The sequence below is a fragment of the Equus quagga genome, chromosome 8 (genome assembly GCF_021613505.1).
Source record: "Equus quagga isolate Etosha38 chromosome 8, UCLA_HA_Equagga_1.0, whole genome shotgun sequence".
In the NCBI taxonomy this organism is placed as follows: domain Eukaryota; kingdom Metazoa; phylum Chordata; class Mammalia; order Perissodactyla; family Equidae; genus Equus; species Equus quagga.
The window spans coordinates 36,497,960-36,509,494 of NC_060274.1; the positions used below are offsets into that span (position 1 = coordinate 36,497,960).

Sequence of the window (11,535 nt, forward strand, 5' to 3'; positions counted from 1 at the left end):
CCCCATACTTCAGATGTAGTTGTTATGCAAGTTAAATTACAGGGGGGGAAAAGGGTGTTTTACTCAGAGGCTGACAACTTAGAAAGACAAAGCACTTCTTGAACACCATGTATATGGCGCAAGAATAGAAATTAACAAAGCAAAAATAAGCAAGATGTGGTCCCTGCCCTGAGGGAACTGGTAATAAAGAAACAAGTTAAGATAAAGGGAAATAAATGCTGTGATCAACATATGAATAGGGACTCTGGCAATACAGTATCTGGTTATCTCAGTTTTGGAGGTTGAGACAGAACAGGACTTGCCAGAGTAAATAATCCTTGAATTGAGTTGAACAGTTAATAGATCAGCAAATCCCTCCAGTAGGCCAAGGCCATAAATTTGAACCAGATCAAACTGGATTTGAACCTGTGGTCAAAATCTTGGTCAGTGAATCCCCCCACACCAAGGTCAAAGGCTTTCACCTTAGCCTTGGGCAAACTGCCATTGTTCCAGATGAACTAGAGTGAGCAGATGGTCCAAAAATCTTCCTCATTCCAGGCAAAAGAACACAATAGAATCTTAATGTTCAAAGAACACCATATCTGGGCCCAGAATTACCCAATGTGCACAACTGTTAGAACATCTGCACAGTAGCTTTTCATAGCACCTGCACAGCCTGCTCTGGGTAACCCTTGCTCAGCCTCCACAGTCATCAGAGGAAGCTGTAGCTTCTATAATCAGGGCTTCTGGAAAGTCTAGAGGAGTCAAACAAATGACTTGACAAATGTCCTAATTTGACTTAAGATTTATACAGTACTGTTTAAAAATAGGTAGTTTGGGGATTCTTTATTGTTCGCTGGGTTTGTTTTGTTTTCGGTTTTTCAGCACACTTTTTTTAAACCCTTGGCCTGTAAACTTGATTCTTAGACAGCAAAGGACTGATGGCTAATACCACAAGATCCAAAACTGTAAAGTGAACATAAGGATGCTGGTGATGGCTTACGGCACATGATCACAGTTCACACCAGTTTCCACAACCCAGTGAAGTCACCGTATTGCAAGTCAGTCCCAAACTGCATTGCATGTTTCCAAATGGTTTCTTATTTCTCAGAAATATTTGGTAAATATGCTCATTATTTGCTGTGAGAATAGCACTAAAAAGCAGATGGATGTTTACATAAGGCAGTTAATTCATACTTGGCAGCTTCTTTAAAGATGCATATTTCTTCCATAACAATCCCACAGCAGAGGTTTCAGGAAGATGACGTTGATGGATGGTGACTGTTCCAGCCATTTAGCAAGCCCTTACACTGATACTCAGACTAACAGTTGGAAGGAGCTAAATTTTAAAAATAAAACAAAACATCTGTGCTGATCCGTCCTGAGCACTCAATTCAGTCTGGACCCAGTGACCACGCAACCAGCTCCCATAAAAATCCTCTTACTTCTCAGTCCACGCATTCCAGATTTGATTTGGGAAACATCATCTTTACACTTAGGAGTCACTGCCAATTCTTAATGCCAGTTTAGTCTAAATCTCCAGGCTAGTTAATCCCTACATAGGTTCATCTTCTGGCTGCTCTAGCAATGGTCAGACTCAGCATGGCCCCTGGCAGCCATTGTTACTGCTTTCTGACCCTGTACTTAATATATTGGGCTGACTTAATCTGGTGCTTCTATAAAGGCACCTCGTCCTCCTCAGGGCAGAGAAACCCCAGATTGGGTTGCCCTAGAGATCATTAAAGGTGCTGGATCCACCCTGTGGGGACTTTGTGGGCTTCCTTTGAGGTGCCCATCCAGGTAGCCTCAGATTCATCCTTGAGATTGACCCAACCTCCTGGGAACCAGGAGAGTGGATGGTGGAAAGCCAGATTGACATATCCCAAGGTGGAAATTCAACCTCTGGAGTACGTTGACAACTAAGTGACAGTGCAGAGAAGCTTCCCCTTACCACATTCACCTCTTCTTTCTCCTCCTCAACCAGAAAACCATACATCCCTTAAGGCAGGGGACTGTGCCAACAGAGGGAAAAATCCTCAAGAGTTTAAGGCAGAAACTCCAGGATCCAAAAAAAAAAAAAAAAAAAAGCATCTTTTTTGATTCAAAATATCTTACAGACACCATCTGATGAATGTTCCCAATGCGTGAAGGCAAGTCCCACATGTTGTAATCAGGGTAAAACTAATATTTGTCCACAGGTGGGCCCCTTCTTTGGATGGACAGACTTCTGTAGTCTTGGGACTCATGGAGCAAAACCGTGCTAATACATTTTGCCATCTGACTTTACGGATAAGAACGCTAATATAAAGAGAGCCGGGCAGCTCATCTCTGGCAATCAACAAATTGCACAAACAAACAGACACTGATTTCCCCTCCCTCGGCCTTTGTCCAATAGACCATCACCCTCTTTAAAATTTCCCAAGAATTCCTATCTTATCAGCTCTAAAAATAGAACTGGGAAAAAGACAACAATGGGAAATGCATGAGGAAGGAGGAATTCAGCTTCTCGGTTGTAATGAAGGCTTGTTTGGGGCCTCAGAGAAGACACGAGGCTCAGGGGAGCAAGCGCCCACCTTTCTGAGCTTGAGAGCAAAAGTTCGACAAGCACACTGCTGAGTGCATGTGGGTAAGAGTCCACAGCTTTCTCGTCAGGTCTGGTTCTTGTCAGTGAGCTGACAAAAAGCAACCTGCACACACACACACACAGGTTTAGTTACCAGTCTGAAGGAACTAGTAAGGACAGAAACAATAAAGGCAGCTGGGGAGGAGAAAGAAATCAGAACAGATTTACATACAATTGCAACCCAAGTTGTAACCCTGCCCAGTACGGCACTGTGGAATCTGGTGGCAGCACAAACCCTGGGATGGGGCAGACCACGGAAATCCTTCCAGATTAAAGCCCCACCCCTCCCAGGCTGGTAAACTCAATTGATTCCGCCTGATCTAGAGATGAGGCGAATATAAGGCAACAAATTTACTTCCCATAGGGGCTACTTAGCTTTGCTCAGAGAAAGACTCCCCCTCAACGCAAATGACACTGGTCACCCCAGCTCACTGACACCCACATGTTGGCCACTTGCCATAAATGGTGGTGCTGGGGGAGGTCGAAGGGCAAGGATGGGTGCCTGCCCTCACAGGGCCTTTCTAGCCTGTCAGTGTTACCCCGGCAGTAGAGCAGGCTTTCTGTGTAGTGAAACCTAGTAGATAACGGTGGTAATGGGTCGAGAAAAGACAGGTCATGCAGAGGATGCCATGCCCAGCCTCGGTCAGGCCAGAGCCATAGGGAAGGCTTCTGGAAGTGGGGTCAGAGGAGCCCCTGCATCCCAGTTGCCTGTGGTACTTGTTAAAAATGGACCTCCCTGGGCCCCACCAGGTGACTCTTACACCTGTCAAATTAAGAAAACCACCATCCTAAAAGCCATATTCTTACAAGGAATGTCTCTGGCTTCCATTTTTTTCACCCTCAGTTTCGACCCTCCGCTGACCACACTTGTCAGTCTGCCAAGCGCCTCTTCGCTCTCTCTTGGAGAGAGGCCAGGCCTCTTCCGCTGTGCCAGGTGTCCCTCTCTGTTCTAAACCAGAGTGTTTCAACTATTATTTTATCATTGCCCTCCTCCCACCTTCCTCCACCCCCACCACAGTGCGTTTTTAGATTTTTTTATTCTAATTGCCCTTCTTCTGCTGTGAAATGTTAACACCACAGATATACTGTACATCTGTTCTGTTTATGTACTGTGGCCCTTTGGGGGACCACAACATTGTACTAGCTACGGCTTTTCCACCTTTCCCCACCATCCCAGAACCAATTTCGCCCCCTTGGGAATGCCTGCTCTGAATGCGGGTCACAAAACAGACTCGGCAAAGTCTGAGGAGGGCTGGAGACGAGGGCCTGGGGAGCTGAAGGGGCAGCCAGAGTCAGCCCCAGTGACTGATTGTTCCCGAATGCAGATGTAGACGCCGCATAGCCAAATCTTCTAACATTTCAAAGGAACGTGAAAAATCTAGATTTTTCTGTAGAAATCTCCCAGTGTTGAAATGTTGATGAGTAATTCAAAAAAATGTGTAAGCTCTAGGAAAGCTGAGTTTTACTTTCAAACTGCTCATTTGCAACTTCTGCTTTAGAAAGTTTTAAAGGAATAAACGTGGGCAGGGGCTCAAGCCCGCTGTGTGCGACGACGTGACCTCCTAGAATCCTTAGCAAACCCTTCAAGTGGCTTCAGGCTGCTGTGCTGGTGGGATTTCAGATCTGGAAGGCAGCCTCCACCAGGGATGACCCAAACAAGGCTTTAATTAACCAGTGTTGCCAGCCATCTGGGGAAATTTGGGGAGAAAAAGCAGGGTTTTCATTAAACTTAACAGCCAAACCAGTTTGACAGTCAACCTCTGCCTCTGCCCATGGACACAGATTCTCAGTGACCTTCACCGAAATAGTCACCACTCCTAGCACGCACTCCTCACCCCACCCTACGAAAACCCTCGCAGGCCCTCACAGTGCTCCACTCCCCGCTGCATCTGTGCCTGTCTGCACTGGGCTCCCACCGGCTGGAATATGGCCCCTCCATTCTCTGCAAGCTGCCCATTGGGTAAGACCCCGAAGAATCCTGTCACCTCTCCCTTCTCCATAAATTCCCGTGTGGGTGTCTCACCATTACTTCTTGATTATGGTCTGCTTGGTATTTTTCTCTAGCTGTTTCTCATTCACAGTATTGGGCCCCAACCCCTTATAGACTGTTAACCCCGTAGGGGCTGGAACTCCTCTGCTATTTCTCTTGCCCCGTCTCTCCACTCATTAGGACTCCCAGGACTCACTTAAGAAATACTTACAGACTGCTTGCAGTGGTTGTACCACTGTTTAAAATTTCCTCAACAAAATTCTGACTATTGACATGTAAAAATTCGATAAGACCTTTTTATTAATATGAAGATAAAAGTACAACGTACACCTGTATTGTTGATTCTATTAACAGAGTCCTTTTCTCCTATAATGAAAGAATCTATACAGGAAGCTCCAAGACCCCACAGATGTTAACATCTTTACTTAAAAGTCCTTAAAAGATTGGCTGTTGGGATACGAATGTTTCTTTCTTTTCATGATTACAGGAGTTTCTCTAGCCCTGAGCCCAGAAGAGTAATACAGTCCACCACAGTCCTTAGACAAGTCCTTGAATTTACTGAAATTGATGGGTCATTGTGCATAAAGAGGAAGAGAAAACTTTTCCCCTAAGTCAGGAGTGAGGTAAAGAACAATAGAGTCAGCTCGAGGGGAGAATGGCTTCGCTCCAGGCAGGATGGAGCAGCACTTTGAAATCTTCCACCATCCCCAACCCATGCTGTCTCCTGCTTGGTGTAGCTTTCATTTAGCCAAGGATCAGTAGCCAAACGGAGGGGAGTTTCATTCTCCAGCTGTTGTGTCATTTCCCTTGATAAGTCCTAAATTGACCGCGTTATCCAGCACCAAAGGAGCTTTCCTGCGGTAGGCATTTTTTATGATGTGCCCTTTCCGGGGACAAAGGCATCTGTGTCAGTAAACTGCTATCAAGGGGAAAAAAAGACAATATTATTCCCACCGCTTCATAAGCACGCTCTTCTGAGGGACGAACGTGCACCTAAGAAATTAGGCAACATTACATCTGTTAGCCCTGCCGCATTGCTGAGCGGATAAAAGAAAAACACAAAATACTGTTTTCTTCAAGGGCAGTTTTCAGCACTAAAGAGTCCAATTAAGACATTGCAAATCAAAAGCTTTCCATTTTTGTATTTTTGCACAATGTTTGAAAATGCTGATGGGCAAAATGGAGTTGCATGCCCCATAGCAGGAGGCCTCGCGCATTGGCTGTTATTTGCTAAGCCCTAAGGAACACGCTCTTGTACTGTGGAAATGGCAGTGTGAGCTACATGTGGTTTTATGTGGGATAGAAATATCTTGAAGAATGATTTGTGGAGGTGTAATAAGTTGAGAATGGGGGCTTGGGTGCCTCTGCTAGGAGACAAAGAGAACCTTCTGCAATGTTGTTTCCCCACTGCTCTGCTATTAAAAAGAGCCGCTTTCTTATAAATGGTGGTAAGCAGATATTACTCAGATGTGTGTTGACGTATTGATCCTATTTTTAAAAACATCTCCACAGATCCTCAAACGGCAGCGGGTGAGGTGGATGGGGTTAATCTGGAGGAGATCCGAGAATTTGCCAAAGCTTTTAAAATCCGGCGCCTGTCCCTTGGCCTGACACAGACTCAGGTGGGACAGGCTCTCAGTGCTACAGAGGGCCCCGCGTACAGCCAGTCAGCCATCTGCAGGTAACATGCTGTCACCTCTCCTGGCCGGCCTGGGCCTTGTTTGTCCTCGAGGCTCAGCTTTCTTCTCTGGGTGGGCAAAGCTGGAGGCGCAGAGTGCGGGAACAAAGTTTGGGGTAGCTATCTGTGGAAATTGGTGATATTGATGGAAATAAAGGTACTCAAGCAGATTTGGGGGCTGGCTTGATAACTCCTGTCAACTCACAGAGAACTTCCAAGGCGGTCTCATTGGAAATAACACCACCCTAGGCCAGAGACTTCCTTCTGGACCCGCCCTCCTAGGCAGCTTAGAGCCACTGTCTCCTGTCTACAAATTGGGATCCTGAGCAAAACCTGTAAAGCTGCCAGTCCCAGTTGGTATTAACGCTGCCACCATTTCTACCCAGGGATGGCTACAGGATCTTCCAAGAAAACACGCCTTAAAAAGATAATTAGACATCTTGTGACCTCAAAGGAATGTTTTAACTTGCAAGAAACAACTGCTTTTACATGGCTCAGAAGAGAGTAGTGAGAATCTGGCCTAACCTTGCCCCCGCCCTCACCCCTCAAATTAAATAAATAAATGACAGAATCCAGCCTTGGTTGTGTTCCAGTTGATCTGGGTCAAGCCGCCAGCAGCCGACCCCGCGCATGCATGTGTGTGTTGCACTAATCCTATGTTTATGCATGAGGTAACAAAGGCACTTCAGGAAGAGCTTTTTCCTCTTGGGCACTGCCTTATGAGTCCTCCTCCATCAGGAAAAGCCAAGAAACCAACTCTAAACTCATTTAAGTGGATTTTTGTTCTTGGTGATCCATGAAATGCTGTCTTTTTATCTGCTCTTTATACTTTTAATGTATTCCCCAAAGGACGGAAGTGTACTTTTCCCGCAGTTTAAGACTAAGGTTATAAATAACATCAGTATGGGGTAGTAGCTTGCAGCTCACATTTTGCTCAATGATTTTCCATAAAACCCATTGATTGTTGTTAAATACAAAAAGCGCCATAGGATCCTCTCACTTCTATGGCCTCCCCTACTGTTTTTTCTTATAAGATACCTCCCTGTAGAAAATAACCTTTATTCAGTCTACACAAGGATACTACTGCTGAGAAATTTGTTTCAGGGCTTGTATATTCCAAACAACATGTACAGAAGCATCAACACTAACCAGCAGCATCAATGATGTGAATACGGCGGCTCCCTGTAGGGGAACGTTAATTTTGTTTCATCTCGACAGCCTCGTGATAAAGGCAGCCACAGGTTTTTAAGTTGGTGTCAATTTGTTGTTGTGGCTAAAGTCCTCTTTGGCTTATTTTTAGTCCTAAAATGTGATTTCCTTTTACTGGTTTAAGTGCCATCTAATGTTTTCGCTAATACACTCACTGCTTCTTGGGCATTCCCAATCAAATATGTTGATTTCTAAAGTCTCCCCCAGGCAAAGCCAAAAAAGCTATGGCTGAAATGAAAAGAAACCTCGGGAATTCTCCGTATAATAGAACACATCAGCTGCCTTGACTTTTTGGTCTTTCTCTGGCTTCTAGGGTTTCCATGAGATAGGTTTAGGAGCTAACTACCAAGAAAAAGAATGAAAGTCTTGAAAGAGACCGAGATCTGACATCAGAGCAATTCAAATTAATTTAAAGGGCAGGAAGGATTCTGCATTTGACCAGTCCCTCCTTATCAGAGACACAGAGGAAAAGCACCGCCAACACGCTGGACACCCCATCACCAGCTTGGTGCACCGCCCCTCTCACCCCCCCATGCCATGGCACTGTAAAGCCTGCTGTCATGCCATCAAGAGTTTCAGCTTTGGGGCTTTTATGGTGAATGATGGCAAAATGTGGTGTGTGGCAGATTAACATGACAATGAGAGAGCTTCGAGGGAGCTTGGCACTTGTGCTTAATGACATTAAACGATTAGTTTATTTTGTATTAAAAGCAAAAGGTGCTTCTTCCCTCTTTGAGCAGTACTAGAAATTGGGTTTTTAGAAAATAAACAACTCCTTGAACTATACATGGAAGGGAAAGCCATGGGAATCACGTGAAAATTTGACACTATTTGCACTGCCTGTCACAACAGAAGGTATCTAAAATGCAGTGCCAAAAATAAGATTGTGCCACAGAAACAAAGCCTAGACTTTTGTGTCCTTTTGCAAGAATCCTTATAAAACATATTCTAACTGAAGCAGGTTCATTTTGGCTCTATGAGAACAGACCCTTGTAACAAGGGGCACTGCACAGTCAGATGGCTGTTTTTCAACAGCGCTGAACTTTAAAAGAGAGGGAAAATTCCCTGCGTCCAAAGTTGCCATGCTGGAGGGTTGTGAATTTGGATTTAGAATAAACAAACAAACGAATAAAAGGAATTGGTACCTTTTTGTATTTCACTGAGAGTGAGTCTGAATTTCGTACCACGATGACCTCTTAAAACCTTCTATATAATTTTGTCCAAGACGCTTCATATTTTTTTAAGTCAGTGTAGCAAAGAATTGCTGATGGCAATTGATATCTAGAAGACCTCATTTACAGAAAATGATATCATTCAAGTACAGTTTGCAGATATCACACATTAAACACAGCTTGATGCCCTGGTGCAAAAATACACCATTACACTGGACGGCGTTTGGAAGGCATGAGGTGGCCGTAGCACATCCGAGGAGAGGGGTGTTCACAGTAATTACAATGAGTCCAGCTGTTTGAGTCCAACAGTAAACTAGCAATGGGCTATGTTTTACCTGAAAAGAGGGCATGTTGTTAACTGACATATGGTGAAAATTGTTTGTTACCAGAGAGAGAAAGAGAGAGAGAGAGAAAAGAGAGAGAGAGGGAGAGAAACAGAAAGAGAGGAAGAGAAATTAAAAGGAGACACAAAACAGAGATGAAAGGAGAGCCGTAAAAGAAATTTGTCCCAGTTGCCATCCCCGCCTATGATAATAGATGTAACATTTTCCTAACCAAGTCAATGGGAGGAATTTAAGGAAAAAACAAATGTAAAGCATAAAAAAGAATCATTTTAAGTGGAAGAACATGACAGCTGTTGTCTTTGATGTCACTTTCTGGTGTTAATTTCTGCCTTAAGGATTCTGAACATTGGGGAAATGGTGCCGGTCTGATTAAAATAAAAGCTTAGATCTCAAGAGTTTACAGGAAAAAGATCTGCGAGTTGTTTTTGTTGCCATCGTGACGGCTCGTGTGTCCTGCTCCCTCCCTCTTTCCTTGTGTGTGTGGGTGGGCGTGCGTGGGTGCTCGGGCTGCATGCAGGGGCATGGAGCATGCGGGGCGGTGGGCGCTGGCTTGAGCGGGTGGCTACCTTGCAGCTGGCTGTTAATCTGGAGTGAATTCGCTCTGCCAGTCAGTCAGGCAGGCAGGCAGGAGGCCCACCCTGGCAGAGGACTCAGTGTAAGACTGTTCTTTCTCAATTTTCCCCCCAGACACACCATCCTGAGAAGCCACTTTTTCCTACCACAGGAAGCCCAAGAGAACACTATAGCTAGCAGTCTGACAGCCAAACTGAACCCTGGCCTTTTGTATCCTGCCAGGTTTGAAAAGCTGGACATCACCCCTAAAAGTGCCCAGAAGATCAAGCCGGTGCTTGAGCGGTGGATGGCTGAGGCTGAGGCCCGCCATCGAGCAGGCATGCAGAACCTGACCGAGTTTATCGGGAGCGAACCGTCCAAAAAGCGCAAACGGCGCACGTCTTTCACCCCCCAGGCCCTTGAGATCCTCAATGCCCACTTTGAGAAGAACACACACCCCTCTGGGCAGGAAATGACCGAAATTGCCGAGAAGCTGAACTATGACCGGGAGGTAGTTAGAGTTTGGTTCTGCAATAAGAGGCAAGCCCTGAAGAACACAATTAAACGCTTAAAACAGCACGAGCCAGCCACAGCGGTCCCTCTGGAGCCCTTAACAGACTCTCTGGAAGAAAACTCCTAAAGAGATGCCCACCCAGAAGCAAAAGTGAAAATCCGCAGAAACTCAACTCCGGCCCGGGACTCCACCAGAAAAAGAAAAAAAAATTAAATTTAAAGTAAAATTTACAAACAGCCCCAGTCATCACCCTTATAAGAAAAAGACTAAGAAAACAACCAAGTGGACAGGGTGGTTTATAAGTGTCCGTTGGTTTTCCAAAAAGAAAAAAAAAACTTTTTTGAAAATTTTTAAACAAGGAATACACACCCTGCAGGCGTGTGCTAAGAATAGTAGCCTCCGCCACCTGTCTCCCCAAAGCCAGTTTTTTAAGGGACTTAAAGCAAACCAAATAACCACATACTTTTTTCTGTGTATTATGAAAATGTGAACACATTTTAAGGGAAAAGAAAAACAACTAAACCAAAAAGAACAATCGACAACAACACAAAAACTTTGATCTGATCAAAGCGAATACAAGCCTGCCACCTGGAGGAGGGACCGCATTTTTTCAGGTTCTAAGTGCTAATTCACTATGAAACGTATTAACCAAAGTCAGAAACATGGCATTGCAAACACCACCGTTAGTCTACTCTGCGTGTAAAGTTGTGTTACAGATTTTTACGTTTGTACTTAAAGAAATCATAGGAAGCCTGATTTCTCCCGTCTTTCCCCATCTATTGTCACCACCTGTGGGGTGGCCGCCATTGTTGAAGCCATTCTATGAGGCTCACTGTTGGTTTTTATTTGGGGTGACGGGGTTCTTATTTTTTTCTTTGTTTTGAGGGGGGGCATCCTGGATCTGTGTGCCAAAGCATTCGTTGCTTTCTTCTCACTATGACTTGTGGGTTTGAGAAAAGAAAACGGAGCTCGCATTTCTCTTTTTTTTCCTCCGTTTTTTCTGTCTCCCTCATGCGTGGCCTCCGGGGTCTGCAGGAAGGCCACGGAGTGGGAACGGGCGTGTTTTCCACTCACATCCCAGTGAAATGTAGGAGAGACTCCAAAATAACTAGGGCTTTGCTCGATGATCTGTCAACACTGGCATAAGCTGTAATTGTGCTCACTGTCCACGCCAGATCATGGGATTTTTCTCAGTCTGCTGGCCACGTACATGGAGAGCTGACCAAAACTAATTTTGTAATATAAACATAAGCTGCACATTTGGTTCGATACTTACATCTATGTTATGCTTCTGTGCAAAGCAATTTCTCTCAGAAGTCTGATAGCCAAAGAAATGTCTCAAGATTTCAGTCAAAAGACACACATAGCATGCACACACTCATACACACACACACACACACGAAGAGAACAGGCCAAAAGGAAAGGGGTAGCGACAGGAGCGTTCAAGGCCATCGTGTGTCCTGTAAATCTTTTC

The 11,535-nt window shown here is 44.9% G+C and overlaps 1 protein-coding gene across 1 annotated transcript in view; it reads left to right on the top strand.

Annotated features, from left to right (window-relative positions):
• POU6F2 (POU class 6 homeobox 2) overlaps positions 1–10,187 on the top strand; it is a 452,047-nt gene extending 441,860 nt beyond the window's left edge. Inside the window, exons 9-10 of the mRNA XM_046670683.1 lie at positions 6,105–6,273; positions 9,791–10,187. Of these exons, the coding sequence (XP_046526639.1) occupies positions 6,105–6,273; positions 9,791–10,187 (566 nt within the window). The remainder of the gene's footprint in view (positions 1–6,104; positions 6,274–9,790) is intronic.
• The last annotated feature ends 1,348 nt before the right edge of the window (positions 10,188–11,535 follow it).